The sequence below is a fragment of the Exophiala dermatitidis genome (genome assembly GCF_000230625.1).
Source record: "Exophiala dermatitidis NIH/UT8656 unplaced genomic scaffold supercont1.5, whole genome shotgun sequence".
Lineage (NCBI taxonomy): Eukaryota > Fungi > Ascomycota > Eurotiomycetes > Chaetothyriales > Herpotrichiellaceae > Exophiala > Exophiala dermatitidis.
This window is the reverse complement of record NW_008751650.1, coordinates 1161866-1184493: the sequence shown is the minus strand read 5'-3', so window position 1 is coordinate 1184493 and position 22628 is coordinate 1161866. Positions and strand designations below refer to the sequence as shown.

The 22628-nt window shown below is 52.4% G+C and overlaps 8 protein-coding genes across 8 annotated transcripts; 5 read left to right on the top strand and 3 right to left on the bottom strand.

The window, feature by feature from the left end:
• The first annotated feature begins 310 nt into the window (after positions 1-310).
• HMPREF1120_06018 (uncharacterized protein) lies at positions 311-2785 on the top strand. Its single transcript, XM_009160213.1, has 2 exons — positions 311-367; positions 419-2785. Exon 2 carries the CDS (start codon positions 1087-1089, stop codon positions 2338-2340), a length of 1254 nt encoding a protein of 417 aa, XP_009158461.1. The 5' UTR covers positions 311-367; positions 419-1086; the 3' UTR covers positions 2341-2785.
• Positions 2719-3960, bottom strand: HMPREF1120_06017 (arginine N-methyltransferase (Rmt2); the record flags this gene model as incomplete). The annotated part of the gene is made up of 1 exon (XM_009160212.1): positions 2719-3960. The coding sequence occupies one exon, from the start codon at positions 3958-3960 to the stop codon at positions 2719-2721; it is 1242 nt and encodes a 413-aa protein (XP_009158460.1).
• Positions 3961-4147: 187 nt separating this feature from the next.
• HMPREF1120_06016 (uncharacterized protein) lies at positions 4148-9926 on the top strand. The gene has a single exon (XM_009160211.1). It carries the CDS (start codon positions 4777-4779, stop codon positions 8935-8937), a length of 4161 nt encoding a protein of 1386 aa, XP_009158459.1. The 5' UTR covers positions 4148-4776; the 3' UTR covers positions 8938-9926.
• A 147-nt stretch (positions 9927-10073) lies between these two features.
• HMPREF1120_06015 (uncharacterized protein) lies at positions 10074-11035 on the bottom strand (the record flags this gene model as incomplete). The annotated part of the gene is made up of 3 exons (XM_009160210.1): positions 10074-10556; positions 10639-10901; positions 10996-11035. The coding sequence occupies 3 exons, from the start codon at positions 11033-11035 to the stop codon at positions 10074-10076; spliced, it is 786 nt and encodes a 261-aa protein (XP_009158458.1).
• Positions 11036-11717: 682 nt separating this feature from the next.
• On the top strand, positions 11718-14325 carry HMPREF1120_06014 (uncharacterized protein). The gene is made up of 2 exons (XM_009160209.1): positions 11718-12157; positions 12236-14325. Exons 1-2 carry the CDS (start codon positions 12060-12062, stop codon positions 13578-13580), a joined length of 1443 nt encoding a protein of 480 aa, XP_009158457.1. The 5' UTR covers positions 11718-12059; the 3' UTR covers positions 13581-14325.
• A 36-nt stretch (positions 14326-14361) lies between these two features.
• HMPREF1120_06013 (uncharacterized protein) lies at positions 14362-16215 on the bottom strand (the record flags this gene model as incomplete). Its single annotated transcript, XM_009160208.1, has 1 exon — positions 14362-16215. The coding sequence occupies one exon, from the start codon at positions 16213-16215 to the stop codon at positions 14362-14364; it is 1854 nt and encodes a 617-aa protein (XP_009158456.1).
• A 418-nt stretch (positions 16216-16633) lies between these two features.
• Positions 16634-19741, top strand: HMPREF1120_06012 (DNA mismatch repair protein PMS2; the record flags this gene model as incomplete). Its single annotated transcript, XM_009160207.1, has 1 exon — positions 16634-19741. One exon carries the CDS (start codon positions 16634-16636, stop codon positions 19739-19741), a length of 3108 nt encoding a protein of 1035 aa, XP_009158455.1.
• Positions 19742-20399: 658 nt separating this feature from the next.
• Positions 20400-22456, top strand: HMPREF1120_06011 (carnitine O-acetyltransferase; the record flags this gene model as incomplete). The annotated part of the gene is made up of 3 exons (XM_009160206.1): positions 20400-20457; positions 20511-22173; positions 22309-22456. 3 exons carry the CDS (start codon positions 20400-20402, stop codon positions 22454-22456), a joined length of 1869 nt encoding a protein of 622 aa, XP_009158454.1.
• Positions 22457-22628: the final 172 nt, after the last annotated feature.

Below are 22628 nucleotides of genomic sequence, written 5' to 3'. Positions count from 1 at the left end.
TGCAGGCGTTGCAGGCGTTGCAGGCGTTGCAGGCGTTGCAGGCGTTGCAGGCGTTGCAGGCGTTGCAGGCGTTGCAGGCGTGTACTGTAGGCGCTGTAGGTGTGCAATAATAGGCATGGGGTTAATAATATAGGCAGTATTAGTCTTACGTACTTTACGGCGCTATAAACATTGTGTGAAAACAGTTAGCGTATCTTCACAATTACTACTTAAAGTAGTTTAGCGTGTCTGCGAAATAAGCACGTATGGGTGCGAAATACACAATGCCAGCCTTCGGTGGGTATGTTTTTACGATCTTTAGGCGGCACTTGTTGTACTTACTTGCTCCCAACGTGCCAGTGACGCTTTGCGGTCCATGGCTTACCAGGTAAGTAGTCGGTACTGCGTGCTGGAGTTGTAGCACTGAGATACCTTACAGTACAACGTAGATATACCGCACCCTGACGCCCTCAACCGGCCCCCGTGCAATCCACCCACTGCATCCACTGGCATCGACTCTCCGGCTCTCCAGTCTTGTTTCCACCACATCAATCACGCCATCTCCCCACCCGATTGGATCAACGTCCAACGCTCACTTCTTATTGCTTAGCAGTACCGGGAACGTGATAGTGATGGCACGGCCTGCCAGTGAGGGAAACCCAAGAACACTGGCAACGAACGCTGTTCTCGAGGACGGGATCGGAGGTGGCCCTCTGCCCAATCCCATGTGGTTCGGCGAGGGGTCGGAAGAGCGAGCGAGCGAGCGATGGCGACACTTTTTTGCTTCTTGACGAGACTTTAAATATAATATACTATCCATCACTACTAGCGTTTTCTTTTCTTTCTCCTCTCTGTTCTTCAACTTGACTCGCATTGACTCGACTCGTTGTATCTTCGTATCAAAACCCGAGGGACGGTTGATTCGTTCAACACAACACCAAAGGCGGGGTACAGTACTGTACCGACGAACAATCCACCAACAACATCCAACAACCTACTTGAGCCCAAAACAACGAGGTTGAAACTTGTGTATTGATTGCCAGTCACTGGTGTATACTCGTCGTTTGATCTCGATCTTCGATCTTTGATCATCACTGCTGCTCCAAAATGGCTCCCACGGCCGTAGTAGACACCACCGCTCCGGCAGTCGACACCCCTACCACCAAAGCCACAACCTCGAACGGTACTGGCGATGTCGACCTGTCCATCTTCCCCGACGGATTCAAGACATCAGGCCAACACCCACCGCTCTACGACCAACTCTACCCATACAGCGCGTTCCCAAAGAAAATCACCGGCCCAACAGTATGGGCCGCAACAGACTACATCAACCACCCGGAGCAATGGACACACGTATTCTCCGAAGACGAGATCCGCGAACTCTCCGAGGCAGCCGATAAATTCATCGCAGAGGGCCTCCCATTGACAGGAATCAACCCCCAGAACTTCCCCCTCCCAAACATGGCGGCGTCCCTGAAAGCGATGCGCAACGAACTTCTCAACGGCAAAGGATTTATTCTGTATAAAGGGTTCCCCGTGAACGAATGGGGCAACCACAAGTCCGCAGTCGCATACATGGGCCTTGGTACATACATCGGATACCCCGTCAGCCAGAACGGCAAGGGCCACATTTTAGGCCATGTCAAAGATCTGGGCGAGGACAGCACACAGATCGACAAGGTGCGCATCTACCGCACTAATGCGCGACAATTCTTCCACGCCGACGACGCCGACGTTGTTGGTCTGTTGTGCATCTCTCGTGCCGCGGAAGGTGGCGAGTCCGACGTCGCTTGCGTCCATGATGTATGGAACATTCTGCAAGAAGAATACCCGGACGTCGCGGAGTTGTTGACCCAGCCAGTCTGGTACTTTGACCGCAAGGGTGAGGTCTCAAAGGGCGAGGAACCGTATATTCGCACGTCTGTGTTTTATCTCGAGACACCCGATCCAGAAGACCCAACCAATATCGAAAAGCAGCGCGTCTATTGCAAGTGGGATCCGTACTATGTGAGATCTCTCACTCGATTCTCGGACAAGGGCATCATCCCGCCTCTGTCAAAGGAGCAGGTCCATGCCCTTGAGACACTCGAGGCCGTTTGTAACCGTGTCAAGTTGCATATGATTCTCGAGGTTGGCGATATCCAATTCGTGTCGAATTCGCATATCTTGCATGCTAGGACTGCTTATAAGGATTATGCTCCCCATACTGGAATGCCGAGGAGACATCTGATGCGGCTGTGGTTGAGTACACCCGTCAGTGAGGGTGGTTGGAGATTGCCGTTCCATGATAGCAATGAGAGGAAGAGGGGCGGTATCCAGGTCGATGATACCCCGCCTGTTGCTAGGTTGGATGCCGACTGAACATGAACAATTTGATGGCTGGCTCAGGTCGGTGGAACACAACATCAGTCGGTTGAGTGTTGGCTGAAGACTGTTTAAACAATGGTGAATTTGAATTTGAATGCAGTGTCGGACCACCACTCATAGATAGATAGGGGACTGGAGTGTAATTGGCGAGGCAATGTTGACTTTTTGTTGTACACTGGAAGCACAATGCGTGGCGAACTCGCCTCAATGGTTGCTTGACCTGATGGCATATCCGTGAATGATGCGTATGCGACTCGTAGGAGCAAAGGAACCCTTTCGTGTGCCAGACTGACACGCCCATATCCTGGCCAACTGCTCCTTGAGACAGGTTCTAGGATGAACCTTGAGGTGACACTGACAAGACCTTTCCCATCAATCCATAAATTTACATACCGGCAGTCGATAGCTGGTGACATTCCAATATTTCCTTCGCACTCCATCCCATTCCTGTTCCAGATCGGGAAGCGGGACGTCTTGCCATTCCACATCAAACCCGGATTCAAGCAGGTCCATTTCGACAACCTTCTGGTACACGTCATAACTGATCTGTCGATCGGCGCCCATGCCGTTGAAAAACGACCAGCGACCATGTTGGTTCAAAAGACCAATGACCTGCTCTTGGAAGAAATCCCGGAAATCCGAATACGACTCGGCAAAAGTGTCGAAGTAGATGGCGTCAAACGTCTCCCCTTCGGCGACTAGCTGTGGAAGAACATCCTGCCATTTCCCGCTATGCACCACGACATTCGGCTTATCCATCCAGCCTTTGCTCTTCATCTCCTCGAGAACAGACGGGTGCGCTTCGACAATGTGGTGGTTTGCCGGTTGGTTGGCATGGTTCTGGATGTATGAATCGATGATGCCCATGCCAAAGCCAATGTTGAGAATGTTCATTCCCGGCTCCGACAAGAGAGCATCCGCCGATTGTTTCATAATGCCGCTTTCCCATGCCATCATCACTCCATTATGTTGCTCATCCAGCAACTTGTTGTTGCTGAGTGCCAAAGTGGATGAGAGGTAAGCGGAGCTGGTGACGTCCTGCGTTGTGTCAGGTACATCATGCTTGTCGTCGTCCTGTTGATGACCGTCTGTGGCATCTTGCTCCTCTCCGGATGGCCTGCCAGCATTATCATCGTCGTCTGCCTTGTCAGCCTCGGCTTCCTCATCATCCCCCAATCTTTCATACTCTTCAAGCCTGCTGAGTAACATTTCGGCACGCACGCCAGCATCAACCATCATTTGATATAGATCGTCGAGGCCCAATCGATGAGCAATGCAGCCGGGGGTCTCATCATTGTTGTCCAGCTGGTTCCAGATTGCACCGTTTTCCAACAGAAATCGTACGGTTTCAGCGGCGGCAACCTCGACATCAGCAGGTTCTTGTCCGCTATCAACCCCATTGGTCGTAGGTCTGCATGAGGCAATGGCAGCACGGAGAGGCGATTGCCCTGTTTGCAAATCCTGCACGTCCACAGCCTTGCAGTCTGGAAAAGAATACTTGCTAATGCACGCTTCTAGGGCTTTGATGTCGTGTGCTGCGGCGGCCTGGATAATCTCTCTTATTTGTTCTTCGAAGGACTGTCCATCAGGAGCAGTCACCTCCTGTGTAGACATCACAGCGATCAATAGAGCCGCAAGGACTCCCAGCGATGGTATTTTGTATTGACTTTGAAATACAATGTTGTAGTGGTAAAAGTTGTCAGAAGTTCTGAACGGAACGGGAAAAAGAAAACCCGAACCGGGCCAAGACTAAACTCCAGGTCCCGCTCCAACTTGAAGCACTCAACGACACCTTCGTTCAGCCCCAGTCTGTATTGCTTTTGTCTCAGTCAATGGACTTCAACTTCTGGACGGCTATTCATGTGAGACGCTGTCTGAATCTTGGGAATCACTGGCTTTCCTTTGAGATGTAAAACCACGTTCCTGGCAATTCTTTCTTTTAGGTCCAGAAGGCACCGTTGCCTCAAGGCCAGCAACCTTCGCTCGTTGTCTATCTTCTGGCCTCCACTACCCTGACAAACAGTCCACAGGCATTTCAGGCTAAGGACAGGACTGTTCTTGCTTTATATGGAAACATGCAGCCACCTGTATGCAACTCATGTTTGTTCATTATATCGGGCCGTGATGCAGCGTTCTTGGATGTGGTAGGGTGTTGTCAGCCTCAAGACCACTGTTATCGACAGGCTTCGATCAAACATTGCAACGCAAGTGCTGTCAGAGCCAGCTAAGACTTGCTTTTCGTGCATCGCTGGTGCTCAGCGCTCAGCGCCATCCCAGCGAGCATATTCATATCCATATTCAAAGCAAGCAAGCCCGCCTTGAAAGCCATTCTTCTTCTCGCCCAAACCACTGTGTGAGACGTCAGCTCCCAGATTATTTTAGCCAATCTCTGCAGATCAAACCGGAAGAAAGCTCAATTGAACAAAAGCAATGGGCAAGCTGAAGGAGAAAAGCTTGAGATCACCACCTGCCAGTAACCACTTCCGGGAGATCATTTCTGAGGCTTCCTCCACCACTGGCTCTGTTGCTTCGTCAAAGGCTGCAGATGGCCACAACGTCGAGGGGTGGGCAGAAGAGGACATTCGAATATATAATGAACTGCTCAGTGAGCGGGCAAAGCTGGAGAAGGAGAAACATGAGCTGGAGCAGAAATCTTCCAAGCACCAGGCTCAAAGGGCCCTACTCGATGAGAACTCTACCGCTCTGGATAGCTTGTTCAGGGCACAGTTCGGTGGCGAATTCAAGTTCACAGGGGACAGCTCATGTTGCCTGGATGCGCGCGGTGGTAATGCATGTGCAAAGGATCACATGGCCAAGGGCCTTCCCTGCGGGCATGAGATATGTACTCGGGCAAAGACCAAGGGTGTCTCATGGATGGAAATGGACACGATCAAGTACTACCATGCAAGGATCATGTCTGAAAAGTCTCCAAGAATGCAGGACGCTTTGCGCAAACAAAGAGACGTTGAACTTGTCCGCGTCAAGAAGGAAGACGAAGAGGAGATTGCCTGGAGGGCACGAAAGGCTGCGATGACAGACAAAGCCTTAGGCAACGGCTTTGACCGACCAGACAAGGAAGTGAGGCAGTATGAGAGTGCTAGTGATGTGGTTCCTGCGGCCTTAGACATGATTGCTCCCAGAGAAGTCTTGCTTGACCCCAAGAACAGTGCCATCCTGGAGGCTGCTAAGGAGAATGAACATGTTGTCCGCCAGATCCGGGCCAGGCTGGACAGGATCCGACAGGATGTAAATGCAGGCAAAGTCTCGTCCGCCGACGCTCGTGTGTCACTGGACCAGGCCAACCGTGAGATGGCGGAAGCAGAGAGAAAGAACGACGCCTTCCGGAAACTAATACTGGACGCCGAGCCTGCCCTCTCACAAGTTCTTCCTGCTGACTCTGCTACCTTGTCAAATGCCCTCCACACCAGCCTGACCTCTTCCACTGCTTCTGACGCTTTCACTACCACCCTCGGGATGATGAGTTGCTTCCTGAACACCTGTGACCCTCGAGACGTTCAAGCAGCCATTGGAGAACTACGCCAGGCCCTCGAGGTCAACGGACCGTTGAGTACCGTGCTCCAAGAGTCCCTCAAAACCCTGCAAGACATCCTGTCGCGATCAAAGGCCGAAGACACCCCAGACGACGCCGCCGCCGACGAGGAGGCGCGAGCCTGGCGCAAATTTTTGGACACCATGCTGAACGTTAAACAGAAACTCAAAGGCTCTGGCGCTGCATCCTCTGTCGCTGCCTTCCTCGAAATGCCCACCACCGAAGAAACCATCAAGACCAAGCATGAATGTACCAAGGTAGAGGAGGCGGCGAGGAAAGACATGGAGAAGATCATGGAGAAGATGTCGGGTGACACGGTCGAAAACATCACCGCAGCTTTGAGGAAAGTTAAATCCAAGGCCGTACTCAAATCGCCCATACCGCCTTTTTCCGAAATGGCTCTCGAGAACACGATCACGGATCTCTTGCATCTTCGCACCGCCAAAGCGCTGGTCGCCGAGGCAGCTTCCGACGATGCCAGCGACTCCTTGATCTCGGGAAAGTTGACTTCTGTGGTGATGAACATGGCTAGAAAGGATCCGGAAAGATTTCAAGCCACGATGGATACTGTCAAGCTTGCCATCAATAAGTCTCTTGAGACCCAAAAGAAGACGGCTCCGCCCCTGCTGTCCCAAGCTATTGCAAAAGTTGAGGGATCAATTCCGAAATTTGTCGCAGCGCACAGAAAGAAATTGGCCCAGAAGGCTGGTGCCACCGACCCGATAAATCCGCCTGGCGAGCGCAGCTCATCTCTGGTCACTTTGCAACCACTGACTGAGGTGGATAAAGACAAAACGCTTCCCCTGGCGTTCGGGGAATACCTTCTTAGTGACCGTATCCTCGATAAAGAGTCTTGGAAGGCATTCCGGGATTTCTTCGACACCGACCCTCCCCCGAGCAATGATCAGGCCAGGAAACGAGTCATGGCTCACTATGGCAAGCATTGGCCGGAAGGTATATGGGAAATCTTCCGCGTGGTTATCGATCATCATCCAAGGCACACTTTCCGCTTTGAACCATGGAAGGCTAAGAAGGAACTGTACCGCAACAACATGTCCTTTTTCGCCATTGTGGGCCCCCAGGCCGTTCCAAAGTCAATCATGCAATTCCAGAAACGTGGCGTCTGTCCAGCGATGACGGCCGTTGCTGTGGCTCAAGGCTTCACGTACCACATAAGAACGGACCCTAGTGCACTGGAGGACCAGGGACCTCGTCCACTGGAGTACTTTTCGCAGGTGTTCCACAGCATTTACGCCTTCTGCGACCCGGTTGAGAGTCCAGACTGGTTTGGAGCATTCGACAATATAGGCAATGCCATGATAGACCTCTTGGACTATCTCGTCAGCCAGGCCCGTGGGATTGATCCGAGAGCTGCAGAAGTACTGGCCACTGATGTCGTCGTGATGGTAGCCACATTCGTACTGACCGCAGAGAGTCGAGCCATTGCCGTCAACAACGTGCATGCCATTCATGCTTTTATCCTCGAGAACCTGATCGATGGCCAGGATGGCCTTGACGAGCTGCAACGCATTCTCTTCTATTTCCTTTGTATGTGCAAAGACTCCCGCTACAGATGCTCCCCGAATCACCCGTGCACAACACATGTTGTGGATTTCGTAGCGGAACAGGTCGAAGCATACGAGCCTATACCGGATGAAAACCCGTGGGGCGACGTTGTGGCGTCGGTAACCGAAAACGTACCACCGCCGACGAAGCAAGATGTAGAACCGCAATCGATGGAGTTTCAGAAATACCACGGCCATAACGGTGAGCCTGTGCCAGACTATCTTGCGCCGCTTTTGAGGCAGTTCTTGAAGCTGCCGCCCGGTTCTCACCCGTGGGCAGAGCCAATGCTCTCCGTCGGAACCTACCACGAGTGTGTCCGCAAATTGGACAGAGCCATATTCCATGGACCTCACAGGTTGTGCATGCAACTGGGAAAGGATTGTAACTGTACCAAACACGACAAGGAACTGTTCTCCTTCTTGCAAACCCGCAGGACTACCATTGCGACCGGCCTTGATGAGGTGAGGGCATGCATCAGAAGGGGACAAGACGTACCTGGGGATGTATGGACGCCACTGGACGAAGCGGCCAAAGAGGTTGTCAACCGCATTGAACACTACGAGAATGACGGTGAGGCCGATAGCGATAGCGGCGAAACAGGTGCGCAGGCGAAGTCTCGATTCACCGAGCTTCTCGAACATATTCCTGCATCCCGCGACGCACAACGCGCCAAATTCAAACATGTCCCAGTCAACGTACCGAACATTCAGAACCACGCTTCTAGCAGTCCATCAGCACGTGCAAATCCGGGAGACTATTCTTCAGAAGCCGCCGCCTCTTCATCTCGCCAAACTGCTCGAAAGCCCTCCGCAGGCACCAAACCGTGGACCTCGGAATTGACCAAGGCTACCGCAACCAGCTCTCGCACAACCACCATTCTCTCTCGCTCTGCAGGGCCATCAACCACAATGGAAGCGCCTCCAATGACAAAGAAGGAGCTTCGAATCATGACGCAACTTAAGAAATTGGACGATGGTATTAGGAGAATGAACTCCAAGTTCGACGAGATTGAAGGACAATCGGCAAGAGAAGCGCTCCAGGGAATCAACTTGCGATTCCGCGAAATGGCACGCGGTCACATCGACGCGGCCTACATCATGGCAGATGGCAACGATTACTCTGGCCTGCGCGCCTGGCTGGACTACAACTATGGCCGGAACCCTGCTGGCCACACCGTCAGCGACAGAGACAGCGACGATGACGGTGACGATGAAGATAATGATGGAGAAGAAGATGCCACCACCTCAGAGGAGACTATCACAAAGAACATCGGTTCTGCAGAGGCACAAGGTCAGTCCGAAGGTTCAGGCTCAGCCATCACTCAAGCGTGGGGCAGCACATTGGCATCGGCACCAAAGGACGCCGCCACCGCCACGCATGGAGAAGGGGCTGGAGCTGGACCGTCCTCGATGCCACCACAAAAGAAGACCGGAGGTCGAGGCAAGGGCAAGCGGGGATCGAAGCGCAAGCACTAAAAGAGCTCAGCTAGCGTTATTGACGCCTCACCAAGGCCAGGCTTCATGCAGTGGGCGCAGGCTACGGCTCAGTACCGATACCACTTGTCAAGCGGGCGGGACCGGATACTGCCTTGCTTTTTTTTCTTTTCGGAAATGTTCAGATTATGGGAAACAAAAGGCGTTAGGTTTGCGGTCTCAGGGAGAAGGGGTGTGTATTCAGATTACACAACGGAGTTTAGCTCGTTTACGGAAAATGGCGTTCAGAATGGCGAGTGACAGCAGCATCGGAGAGGAAATGAAACCTCGGATTCACTCGACATCCACGCAGAGTCGGATGGATGGATATGAGATTTTCCGTTGAGTCCGGCTGGCATGCATGGGTTTTCTTTCGACATGGGGTTTACTGTACTGTGTACAATAGTCTAGGTCTTGCGGGCAACAGCACAAAATGGTTTTTCTTCAAGAGGTTGCTTCTTTTGACTCGTTTCTGGTACCGGGGCTGTGCGCGCATTCTTTTGAACCGCTGCCTTTCTGACAGTACCTAGGTGCGCAACCAGGGCGCAATAGAGATTAAAAAAAATGACTTTGCCCGGGTGCGCGCAAGTTGCTACGATATCGCTGACTCGGTGCCGGCAGCTACTATGGAGTTGGGAAGTTCATCGACCAACTTCAAATTATGACTTCATATCGTTTCATTGGGGCAGATACGGTACAGTATCTTCGGAGAAGAATGTGCTCTGCTCGGTCAGTCATAGGTCCACAACACCATAGGGCTCAGCAGACTGTCAAACCGACGTTTGGTTTTCGAATATCTGCATGAACCAGCGCTGGTCAAGAAACGCCCAGTCTATGCCCATCCTCACTTTCTCCATACATGCAATGGGGTCCTCCGGCGACGAACATCTCGCGGTGGATATTCCGTCTAGTTGTGGTAGTAGGTATCCGCCACGGTTTTATGGCCCCGGGCCTCCAACACAATTGTTAGATTTATGTTCCGAAGAAATTTCTCAAACAATTCGATCCGCTGGTAGCCACATTGGGTTGGGTATTGGTATTGTTAGAGCCAACACTGGCGCCGCGGGTGGATATGACGGTGTCGCTCGCCTCCTCCTTCTGGTATTGAGTACACAGTAGTAGGGACATTGCTGACTAATTTAAACACCACCGGCCCCAGGAGCATTCTTGTCGTTCTTCAGACTGAGCAAGAGATCGCGGAAGATCTTCTTAGACGAGCCGTCGCCGCCTCCGGACTGACCTTTGCCACTAAGATCGACCAACTTTGCAATGCGCTCCCAGCTGGTCCCTCCGGCAGTGGTGTCCTCTCTCTTTGCCAGAAACTCCTCGGCCTCCTTGGCCGTCTGGGCTTTCTGCTTGTCGACCTTGCGGTTGTACTGTTCGTAAAAGGCGTCAATGTCCTTACGGGCAGTGGCGATGGTTTCTTCCTTTTTGCGGGCCGAGGCCTCGTCGCGGCGTTTGATGTCGGCGTCTCTCTTGGCCCGCCATTCTTTGATCGGTTCGGTTTCTTCTTCTTGCTGTGATGGGGCCGTGTAGTTCGTGTAGCCTGCGCCTGCGCCGGGCGTGGAGGTGCCGTGGAAGGGGATGCCTGAATCGGTGATGGTGCCGCCTGGACCGACGTTCTATGAAATGGTTCCGTTAGTCATGGTGGTGAAGGGAGGAAAGAAGGAGGCAGAGAGTAAAGTTGGAGGGAGGTGTGCATACGTCGTTCTGTGTGTCAATAGCCGGAAACGAGCTCTCGAACTCGTTTAGGTCGTCGTTCCCTGCTCCCACCGCAGAGTCCGCCGCAGGGGCCGATATGAAGTCTCCGTCGTCACCGCCTAATAGATCACCATCGCCGTCTTCGACGGTCGCGGCGCCCGGTTGAGTGCTTGCAAATAGTTCCGCGTCTTCTCCTAGAAGGGCCCGCTCGCGCTCCTCGAGGCTGCCACCTTGAGCAGCTGGGTCGGGACGGATGTCTGTTTCTCCTGGATATTGTGTTAGATCGAGTCCGACAATGGTATGTTGAGCCTGGGAATGGGAACAACAAAGGAGTAGCGTCCGGGAAAAGGGAATGCTCACCGGCATCGATGTCTTCGATGGAAGGGAATCGGTCGGCCATGGTTGCCGACGATGAGGAAGGACAAGCTGTCGAGATACACGGGTGCGCTTTGCTTCCCTGATGTGCTTTGAAAACTGCTGAACACTGGCACTTGACGAGCGGATTAAGGAGGCGGATTGAGGTCAGTGTTGAATGGGATGGGAACTTCTGGTCGTCAACTTGAAATGGGACAATTGGCACATTACAAGATCGGGGAAACGTTGCGGCTGCGCGATTCCAGGGGACGGAGTGTCACGTAAAAACAGCACTGTCTGACAGTTAAGTTCTTCGATCCTGCAGTGGAGGAAGGCTGTTTGATGAGAAAGTCAGATGCCAGACAGGGCTTACTTATCACTCCGCGAATAGGCTCTGTACACTGTACATTTTATCAGGCTGGCTAGTGCTTCTACAAGTTTCAAAGGTACATTATGAATTCATTCAATCTATAATATAGTAAAATATGACTGAGGACCAAATCCTGTACTCATGGCTTTTGTGTGCAGCGCTGAGGTCCTGTTGTACAGACTCAATGAAATCAAACGCCAAGTGTCATTATTTGCTCGACCGTAGTTCTTGCAAGAGGCTGTACCGAGAAGCATGTGCAGCGACATGCAGTTTGATATCACGTGCCTCTCCGGCTCTTGGCGGTATCAACCTCGCTTCAAGTTGTTCGCAGAAGCTGTGAACTTGAACCTCACTTAATGCCTCATCCCTGAATCAACGTCTCTACTGTAGATCCCTCCACCACTCCATTCCACAGTCATTCAGTCGCGCAGTTCCACGGCCCAGACAGAACTATTAAGGTCTATTCAGGTTGCTGAGTTCAACGGGCTGGGTGCGCTATCCTTTGTCTTGACATAGCTCGTAGCCTTAAGCCCTCTCGTCACGCTGGCTGGTACCGCTGTCGCAGCACGTTCAAACGCAGCCTACTTTTCAACTGAGGATTCACGTGTGAAGTAAGCCGAGAAACAAAAGGCACTGCTCAATAGCCGCGAAACCCTCGGACAATTGGTGTGTCCTCTGTTCTAGGTGTTCCTGATTCAACATGTCGTTCTCCGAATCTGGGTTGAGCGCAAAACTGTCGACTCTCAATGAGACCCAGGACAGTATTGTCTCGGTATCGCAATGGATCATGTTCCACAAGTATGTGATCCCTTATATACCGGACTTGATAATCCGATATTACTTTCTACCGGACAATGTTAACACACCGTACAATAGGAGACACGCTGACCGTATCGCGAGTTATTGGCTCACACGGCTCCGCGACTCTCCGCCGGCCAAACGTCTGAATTTCATCTACCTCGTCAACGACATAGTGCAGAATGCGCGAGCTCGGAAGCGGACCGAGTTCCCTGACGCCTTCTCACCGTTAATGGCCGAAGCTATCCAAACAGCCTATCGCTCCTCGCCAGCCGATGTTCAAGGCAAAATTCGGCGTGTGGTCGAAGTCTGGCGCACTCGCAATGTCTTCGAAGCTCCCATTCTTGAGGCGATCGAGGCCCGAATCGACGAAATCGACAAGTCCAAAGGCTCGGGCGGCAAGAAGACGCTCATGGGAAACTCTCTCTTCAGCTCGTCCGCCTCCACAGGCATGCCCAAGGAGCTCGAAACTCTCGCCCCGCTACAGATCGCCGTGACCAAGGAAACCATCTCAGCTCGTCCTGCCATTGACGCAGCACAGGCCGAGTACACGAAGCTCAACGATCCTGCCGCTGTGTTGCCTAGCCCACCAGTTCACGCAGCCCGCCTGTCGGGCTTGATCAAGTCTCTCGCGGCAGCTGAGTCTTCGGTCTCCGCCAGCATCAAAGCTCGCAAGGCCCTCGTTGCCGACCTGGAGCGGATCCTGGAAATCAACAAAGCCGCCCTTGCAAAGGACGAGCAAACCTACCTGGACCTCCAGAGTCGCAAGATCAGCACTGAGGCTAAGAAACGCGAAGTCGAAGACAGCATTATTCGTGGCTTATCGGCTGTCGATTCTTCTGCCGAAGCACCTTCTGCGCCGGGCGGGGTCCACTCTCCTGGCCTTGATAACAATGGTACAGGTGGTGGCGCTGGTGCTGGGTTCGTCGAGCGGCCTGAAATCGAAGAACTGACTCCCGAGCCAGAGTTTCCGGAGACCGACTTTGCTAGTGGCAATGGTGGTCCATTCGATCATTCCAACCAGGCCGCCCCTCAGCAGACCACATCAGACCGGCCTAGCAATCCGGCGGTAGCTGAAGCGCTGGCCGGTTTCTCGGGAGGAAGCGACGAATATAGTCCCCTCGCCAGCAATCTGGGAGGTGGCCTGCCATATGAGTACCCATCAAGCACGGCATCACGCGTCAGAGTGGCAAGTGGAACAGGTTCCAATGGACTTGGTTCCAAGAAGCGCAAGTTATCCCACGGTGGCGATGCAGATTTGGTGCCGGATCTTGGAGAAATGGGCATGGAAGGGTTTGGTGAGACACAGAAAGACACTTCTTCAACACAGGCGGGTGCGAACGCACCTCGACAAGACCTATTCAAGAGTCTAGATGAAGATGTTGATGAATTGCTGAGACAGGAGGGTGGTTCGTCTTACTAGTAGTGGGACTGGTATGGCTTGGTTGGAGTGCGCGGACTTTCAGAGATCATATCCGTGAAGAGAAACAAGAGCCTTCCTTGTATTAGTTCAAAGAGTGGCGTTTACTAGACGAGGTGCTTTCTCCCTGGAAATTGGTGCAGTGGACTGGGTTTCGGAAACACACTGCTGAAGAATTATGTAGCTGAGGTATCATCCAGTGTGTCGAATGCAGGGCAGGAAACGAACGGTGTCACATGCTCCTTGGGAAGGGAAGCAGTTTGGCCTCGTTTGATAGGTAGCTAGTAATTGCAACCAGCCGAGTCAAATTGCTTGAAGGCAGAGGGAAGCAGTGGAGAGGCTTGGAAGCGTTGTTGGTCTCCAAGCACAACCTCCTCGAGATCTCTTGCAAATTCTTTGCGTTAAGGTATGGAAAGACAAAAAGGTCACACGTTGTCTGTGGCGGATTGATCAATGCAAACTTAGGAGGGGAGATCCAGCGTAATGGTGAGCATTCTTCAGCCTGTTCCGCCGCTTTGGTGTACCGCCCACGATGGACCAGGGGGCTTCTTGCACCGCAATCAACCGCAGATTCGACGGGGAGATCAGCGCTGATGAGGTTTTGTGAGAGGTGGCTTTTATAAGCCCGCGAGGAAGGCGGCCGCATTATCATCCACACTCGTCCTCGTTGATATATACCTTGGTATTTACTGTATCTAATATCTATACACTGTCACTGAGACAGCCCGCTCGCTTCATAACGTCGTTGTTCACAATTAGTGTCTTGTCTAGCACTGTAATCTATTCATTGATCTCGTTCTCGTGCGGAACCCCAGTCACCTCGATTCCTCCCCCGTGTCCGATCATACGTCTCTAACCGCCACCGCTCGTCCCATCCCTGTTCTGCTGTTCCATGGCCTCCTCCTCCGGCGCCACTGTTGCTATCTCTCCGGTTTGTCGTCACGCTGTCCCTCCTGTTGTCAAACGTCAGATTCAGCTGTTTTCTCAACAAGACGGGATCAGTGGTTTCCCGTCCGGGACGTGGCCGCTCGTAGCACGAAAAGTTAAACACGTGATTCTGATTCTGATTCGTCTTGTCGTGCAGTCCCAACGACGGATCAACGAGACCTGGAATGTCGCTTCTGTAGTCGTCGGTCGACACGAAGTCGAGTTGCAGGACGTGATTTTCAATTCCGGCATAGACAGTCGGGGACAGGGACGACGGACTGCTGAGCGAGTAGACTGAGCCGCGGTAACGATTGAATCGACGACCGGGCCGTCGCGACAGTGGTTGCCAGAGTGGTTCGTGGTGATTGATTGCGGGGGTCAAGAAGATGTTGAAATCGCGGGCGTGTTTCGGCGAAGAAGAAGATGGTCCATCATCTGCACGACGAGCGTGGAGGTAAGAATAGGCGCGACCTGACATGCGGATGTCAAAGGTCTTGAGACAGCCGTTTTGCGAACTTCCGGCCAGGAACCGTTCTCGACCTATCGGCAAAAGTGAAAGGATTTGGCCGTCGTCCACATAGTCTATATATTCTGTGACTGTGGCGCCTGGGACCCGTGTGTCGTGGAGTCGGGCGATGCCGTCCGTCCAGCCTGATAGAAACATCTGACCTGGTCGCCTGGAAGTCATCCCGAAGTCATCGAGAGGGGCGATGACGTTGGCGCTATGTCTTCCTGGGAGGGTGGAGTGGATTGATTCTGAAAAGGACATTGTTTCAGTCAATGGTGTGGTTGATAGACCAGTCGGTGTGATGTGGTAAATGTTGATCGGGGCCCGATCGCGTCCTTGGAGGAACTGTATCCCCACGGCCAGCGTGGTGTCAGACAAAAACTTGGCACATCGCATTCGTTTTCGAACAAGATGGTTCTGTTTTGGTGCGAGTGGCACAATGTCGATTGCGCGAACGTTGTGCTCAGAGCTGTGGACGGGATATAGGTGGATAGAATCGTTGCCGAGCGTTGCGAGAAATGGCTGAGATCCCTTTGTAACGTCCATACAAGACAAGTCATCGGATTGCCCGATATACCGTGCCGACTGGGTGAAGTGGTCGGGTTTAGGTGATGTTTCCACCTTGACCACCTCTCGATTAGCCCTCCTCAAGATAATAGATTCATGGTCATTGTTGTCGTGCTGGTGGGTCAGTAAGAGCCGGACGTCGAGAATGTCAAGATCTTGTCGGTGGTCTTCTGGGATCCTTAAGGAACTCCATGTCGTGACTCCATCTTTGATCGTCCGCGTTCTCAATCTGCCCGCCGCCCCCCACGCCAAAACTTCCTTCCGGCAGGACCATGAGCCTCCCTGCCAATCCTCGTAGCTGTCAATCACTGGATGGTATCCAACTGTGTATCCCTGATGATACCCTTCAGGAAAGTCGATGTTGTCGGGCGGCGGGCAACATTCTCTGGTTATAAATGCTCGACGATCCCACGCCCTGGATCGCGAGGTCAGGACTCGAGCAACATCACGCCAATATGGTGGTGTTCTGATGGATGGAAATGCTCGTCGGACAAATGCTCGAAAGACTGCATAGTCATCCGCTGAGACTATGTCGTGGAGCTTGTGGTTTGTTAACGAGAGATTGACTATCGATGACGCGGTGGGCAAGTATCCGACGATCTGTTGGATGACCTCGATGGGTAGATCTTGCAACATGGAAGCGTCCTGGCTTCCGAGCACAACTGTCAAATCTTGCTGGTGAAATTGGAAATTCAAGAAAGACAATGAGGATTGCAAATCGAGGGCGATTTCACTTCTACTTTCACAAAATAGTTTGATATTCGCCTCAATGACTAAGCAGAGGCGACGGAAGATCTCGCCGTTTCACCAGCGACGTCATGCTTGGCGATCTGCCTCCTTTCCTCGTCGGGTCTAGCAGTCTGTATCACGTGCACTCGGTTTCAGCCTGATCTCAACGTCGCCAAACTTCTGAATCGCCGGCCTTTCAAGTTGTGGATGTTGACAGATTATTCGGTGGTTCCTCGGTCTACACTCCTTTGATCGCGGCTGCGTATCGACAAGGCGCCATGGTTCGTGGTACAACTTGAATCTCTTCGATCAACCATGGGCTGGCATGGCCACCATCAAGCCCATCGAGGCCAAGTCGGTTCACCAGATCCAGTCTGGGCAGGTTATAGTTGATTTATGTTCCGTGGCAAAGGAATTGGTCGAGAATAGTCTTGATGCGGGAGCAACTTCGGTGGAAGTTCGCTTCAAAAACAATGGTCTCGATGCAATCGAAGTACAAGATAATGGGTCAGGCATATCTCCTGCCAACTATGAAAATGTCGCCTTAAAACACTATACGTCCAAACTCGCCAGCTACGATGATCTATCGACACTACAGACTTTCGGCTTTCGGGGTGAAGCCTTGTCTTCGCTCTCTGCCCTGTCTAAACTCTACATTACAACTGCTCAGGCAGAAGAGGCACCCAAGGGCAAACGGCTTGAGTTCGATGTCTCCGGCAAGCTCAAGTCGACCACTCTCGTGGCCTGTCAAAAAGGTACAACTGTAACTGTCGAAGGCATCTTCGAAAGCTTGCCGGTCCGACGGAAAGAATTGGCCAAGAACATCAAGCGAGAGTATGGGAAAGTGCTGGGACTCCTTCAGGCTTATGCTTGTGTTTCTGTCAACGTCAAGTTTACGGTCAAAAACACCATGCCCAAGGGCAAGAGTGTGACGGTGTTTTCGACCAAGTCTAACGCCACAACCAGAGAGAACATTGCAAATGTCTATGGAGCCAAGACGTTGGCGGCCCTGGCGCCGTTGGATTTGGAGTTGGATTTTCGACCTACACTGACTCAGTTGGTGCACAAAGACAAGGCTCGCTCCAAAATCCATGTTAGAGGTCATATTTCAAAGCCGGTGTTTGGCGAGGGCAGACAAACTCCTGATAGACAAATGTTCTTCGTCAATGGTAGGCCATGTGGTTTGCCCCAGATTGCGAAAGCCATCAACGAAGTATACAAGGCGTTCAATGTCACCCAATCTCCATTCATCTTTGCAGACCTGCAGATGGACACAAATGCCTACGATGTCAATGTTTCACCAGATAAGCGAACTATATTACTCCATGATTCAGCGGCGCTCATTGAAAATTTGAAAACTGCACTGAACGAAATGTTTGACAGTCAAGCTCAAACTGTGCCTCATTCTCAGTTGCAGACTTCTAAATTTCCTGCCTTCGACAAGCTGAGCTTCCAAAAACAGACGCCGTCTGCATCGCCCAACGAGGAAATTGATCGCAGTTCGGTTTCGGATCAATCTATGCAAGAGGAAGAACGCCAAGACTCTGCCGAAGGAGATGGGGAAGACGAAAATTGTCCTGGTTCTTTAATGAGGGACCACTTCACCAACTATGCGAGTACAAGAAGAAGTCCCAAGTTGGGCGTAAACATGCAAGGAAAAAAACAGAATCAACGAAAAGATGCAGCTGACAGAATACGATGGCCGCATACCGGGCGTGCGGAGGAATCTGCTCGATCAGATGCGGATGACGAAGCCCACGAAGTTACTTCCCTCGACACCGCCAAGGAGGAAGTATCGGAGCATACTGAACACAACGATCTCACAAGTTATGAAGACGGTGTCGATGAAAGAGCCTTAGGACTGCAGTCTGGAGGAGTGCAGGCAAATAATATTTCTCGCCCCAGTTCTCCGGAGATTCCCTCCACTATGCCCTCATCGGATAAAGAGGAACCAGGGGTTGTCCCCACTGCCTTTGATCGCATGAGGCCCAAGAGGGTACCGGCAGGACTTGCCACGGTCCAAATAGGAGAGGAGACGTTCACTACGGTCTTAGGATCGCAACACTCCAGGTTGCAACGCGGAACCCATCAATTCCCAGAAAAGCGAAAGGCGGCCGAAGCGCGCGAAAACTCTACGAAAAGCTCATTCGTCGCACACTTCTCTCAGAAATTGCGAAAATTCAGTGCTGATACTGGAGAGCTCTCCAGTGGTGGAGAGGTAGCCGAGCGCTCTGACAGCCCTGCTCCAGGGGATGCAGATTCTGACGACGAGGTGGAAATCAAGTCTGAGCAGTTGACTCAGTCACTCCATGAATCGTTAAGTCCGGATGACAATGATCTTGATGGAGACATCCCATCCTCACCTCAGGTCGCGGAGGACCTTCCTGATGGCGATTACGTGGATGAAGCGGAGAAGAAGAGGGCTGAAGAAGCACGCGTAGCTGAGCTCATCCGAGCCGCCGAGGAAACCGTGACTACACCGAGCAAGGACAATTTAAAGCGTGCCACCAAGGCACTTTCTGGAGGTCGCAATAAAGATTCCACCACGAACCTATTTGCGACGGTCGATTTCTCTATTTCATCCTTAGCTGAGCAAATGCGGACAAGCCTCAACCATATTGGGGAGGAATCAGCTGCCCAGGAACTTCCCGCATCCAACGACGATGCGGACCCAGAAACACAACTTTCCTTGACTGTATCCAAGGCAGACTTTGCAAGGATGGATATTGTAGGGCAGTTCAACCTTGGCTTTATCCTCGCTGTCCGGCCTGCCCAACGGTCTTGTCATGACGGAAAACAGAAGGGACGAGACGAGCTGTTCATCATCGACCAGCACGCCTCGGACGAAAAATACAATTTTGAACGATTACAGGCTGAAACAGTGGTGGGAAACCAGAGGCTTGTGCAGCCGGCTATCCTTGACCTCACGGCAGTGGAGGAGGAAATTGTGCTGGAAAACAAAGACGCTTTGGAGAAGAATGGTTTCATCGTCGACATCGACATGAGCGGTGAAAGTATGGTCGGCCAACGTTGTAGACTTGTTAGTCTACCCCTGAGCAAAGAGGTGGTGTTCACCACTCAGGACCTGGAGGAACTCATTCACCTCCTCGCTGAAGCACAAGGCGTGGGGAGTGAACATGGAGCGGGAGTGCCCAGGCCGAGCAAAGTGAGGAAGATGTTTGCCATGAGGGCCTGTCGGTCCAGTATCATGATTGGCAAGACATTATCGAAGAAACAGATGGAAAAGGTGGTCACGCATATGGGGACGATTGATAAGCCCTGGAATTGTCCTCATGGACGACCGACCATGAGACATCTCTGCAGTTTGACTGATCTAGAGTCATGGCACGAGGGTGATGGGGAAGCTGGGGAAGACCGAGGGAGTCTCGGTGAGGCGTTACATAGGTATATAGACGAGCAGGAAGGACTATAAACAATTGACCGAAGCCGGTCAGCGGCCGCATGAACTCGTGCATCGATATCTTGATGAGATCGTCAAACAACTTCAGGCACCCCCAGTTCATGTCACCCCATGGGATGATCGGATATTGCGGGAAGATGAGGATGTGAAGCATCAAGATGGGGACGGTTCCCTCCCGACATTTTCGCTGAGCCGGCTGCCCCGGCGAATAGTTGTTCCACCCCGCGGCGTCCCCGGCCAACCGCGTCCCGGATCAAACGAGCCTCGGCTGAACGGATTTCGGGCAAAGGTGCGTTTGAACAGGACATTCCCACACCAGACCCAGCGCTGAGGTAGGTCTGTCGTATACCCTGCGGGAACTCTACATCGCCGCGGTAATTCGTCTGTATCAGCTGTCCGAGTCCTATCCGACGTAATAAAAAGTTGTCCTCCAAATTCGTCGCATTCGGCCGTTTGACAGTCTTCTCTTTCCACGTCCATCCCTTCTACAATCTACTCTCCCCTCTCCGGCCTGTGTTCTGGGTATGTTGTTCTCCGTTGGTCGAGCACCAGCATCACTCCTCGCCTTCCCTCGAGCTTCCAGAACCTCAGCAGCTGTCAAGGTAGGATGGTCCCGTTTTTCAATGACTAGACGATACAGAAGAGCTGAACAACCCTGCAGGCATTCGCGATGGCGCCCGCAAATAAACGGTTAGCCTCCACGAAACTCCACTTCAAGACGGCCGAGAGTAAGCTTGCAAACAGCATGATAATGTCGTGGACACTGCTAAGTTCAATACAGACTACCGGGAGGACAACTCGAAAGGCAAGATGCTCCGGTTTGAGGACTCTCTGCCCAGATTGCCGGTTCCCACACTCGAGGAGACATCCGCCCGCTACCTAAAGAGTCTACACCCACTTCTGACGAAAGAAGAGTTTGAGGCATCCAAAAAGGCAGTGGAAGAGTTCAACAAGCCAGGCAGTCTCGGAGAGAAGCTGCAAGAAAGACTGGTGGCCAAAGCACAAGACCCCAACGTCAAGAACTGGCTGGCAGACTGGTGGAACGAGTCGGCATACTTGGGTTACCGTGACCCAGTCGTCCCATATGTTTCTTATTTCTACTCATTTCGCGACGACCGACGTCGAAGAAACCCGGCGAAGCGAGCGGCTGCAATCACCACGGCCGCGCTCGAGTTCAAGCGTCAGGTGGACACCAAAACCCTAGAACCCGAGTATATGCGCGGCAAGCCAATGGCCATGAGCAGTTATGACTACATGTTCAACACGTCCCGAGTTGCCGCCATTCCCACCGACTATCCCATCCAATACCCTGCTGAAGGCAACGAGCACATTATTGCTATTCGGAATAACCAGTTCTGGAAGATCCAAACACACATCAACGGAAAGCAACTCACCACTTCTGAGCTTGAGCAACAGTTCAACAAGGTCCTTCGTAACGCTCAACACGCCGATCCCATTGGCTCGATCACCTCGTTCCCGCGTGATCAGGGCGCCAAAGCGCGCGAAAACCTGCTCGCCGCATCTCCTTTGAACGAGGCCGTGCTCAAGGAAATTGAGGCTTCTTCATTTGTTGTCTGTCTGGACACCACCACCCCAGTCACCCTGGAAGAGCGGGCACATGTCTACTGGCACGGTGACGGCGCGAACCGATGGTACGACAAGCCTCTGCAATTCATCATCACCGACAACGGCACTGCGGGATTTATGGGCGAACACAGCATGATGGACGGCACCCCGACACACCGACTCTGCGACACGGTCAACGCATACATTGTGCACAACAAGCTCGATTTTGACAACCCGAACGTCCGCTCCGACTTGCCGGACCCGACCCCTCTAAAGTTCGAGACTTCAGCGGCCGTTTTTGAGGATCTGGCCAACGCCCAAGCTCAATTCCGCCAAGTCATTGCCGCGCATGACCTGCGCGTCCAAGCGTACCAAGGCTACGGCAAAGGACTGATCAAGAAATTCAAGTGCTCGCCAGACGCGTACGTCCAGATGGTGATTCAACTGGCATACCACAAAATGTACGGCAAGAACCGACCAACGTACGAGTCAGCCGCTACGAGGAAATATCAACTCGGTCGCACCGAAACCACCCGCACGGTCTCGGACGAGTCGGTGGCTTTTTGTGATGCTATGGCCGACCCGTCTGTGTCAAGAGAGGAGTGCGAGCGTCTGTTCCGTGCCGCCGTCAAGGCTCATGTTGAATACACTGCCGCAGCAGGTGAAGGATACGGCGTGGACCGACATCTGTTCGGTTTGAAGAAGTTGATCCAAGAGGGTGAAGAGGTGCCGGAACTCTACAAGGATCCGGCCTACTCTTACTCGTCCACTTGGTATATTAGCTCTAGCCAGTTGAGTTCGGAGTATTTCAACGGCTATGGCTGGAGTCAGGTGGTTGATCAGGGGTGGGGGATTGCTTATATGATTAATGAAAACAGGTAAGTGAGACAGCGGAGCGAGGCGAGGCGCAACCGAGCCGAGTGAGCATCCCAGAGCAGAGCAAAGCAGTGCAGCACCAAAGGGTACAAAGTGATCTGATTTTTATTGCTAACTTGTCGTTTTCTGCGATTTAGTCTACAATTCAACGTCGTCTCCAAGAAGCTCGGCTGCGAGAGAATGAGCTTCTTCCTCAACGAGGCGGCCAACGACATTCGCGACATGTTGCTTCCTTCGCTGGAGTCCGGGGCGGCCAAGGCGGAGGCGCCGAAAGCGAAGTTGTAAACCATATAAAAAACAAACAAATGCCGTTCTGGCCAGCGGCCGCCCAGGCGGACAAGGTGAGAAGGGATGAGATGAGGCAGGTTACTTCAGCCCGTCTTCAAATGAGAAGGATTGACTCGAGTCGAATCGACTGGACATGTGCCGCCATCAGCAAGAAAGAGGAAAGTCAAAA

What these genes read in the sequence shown, in the direction of transcription:
- HMPREF1120_06018 (XM_009160213.1), top strand. Translation starts at nt 1,087, where the DNA reads ATGGCTCCCACGGCCGTAGTAGACACCACCGCTCCGGCAGTCGACACC.
- HMPREF1120_06016 (XM_009160211.1), top strand. Translation starts at nt 4,777, where the DNA reads ATGGGCAAGCTGAAGGAGAAAAGCTTGAGATCACCACCTGCCAGTAAC.
- HMPREF1120_06014 (XM_009160209.1), top strand. Translation starts at nt 12,060, where the DNA reads ATGTCGTTCTCCGAATCTGGGTTGAGCGCAAAACTGTCGACTCTCAAT. An exon ending in CAATGGATCATGTTCCACAA is followed by an intron (nt 12,158 to 12,235) that starts GTATGTGATCCC and finishes ACCGTACAATAG; the next exon opens with GAGACACGCTGACCGTATCG.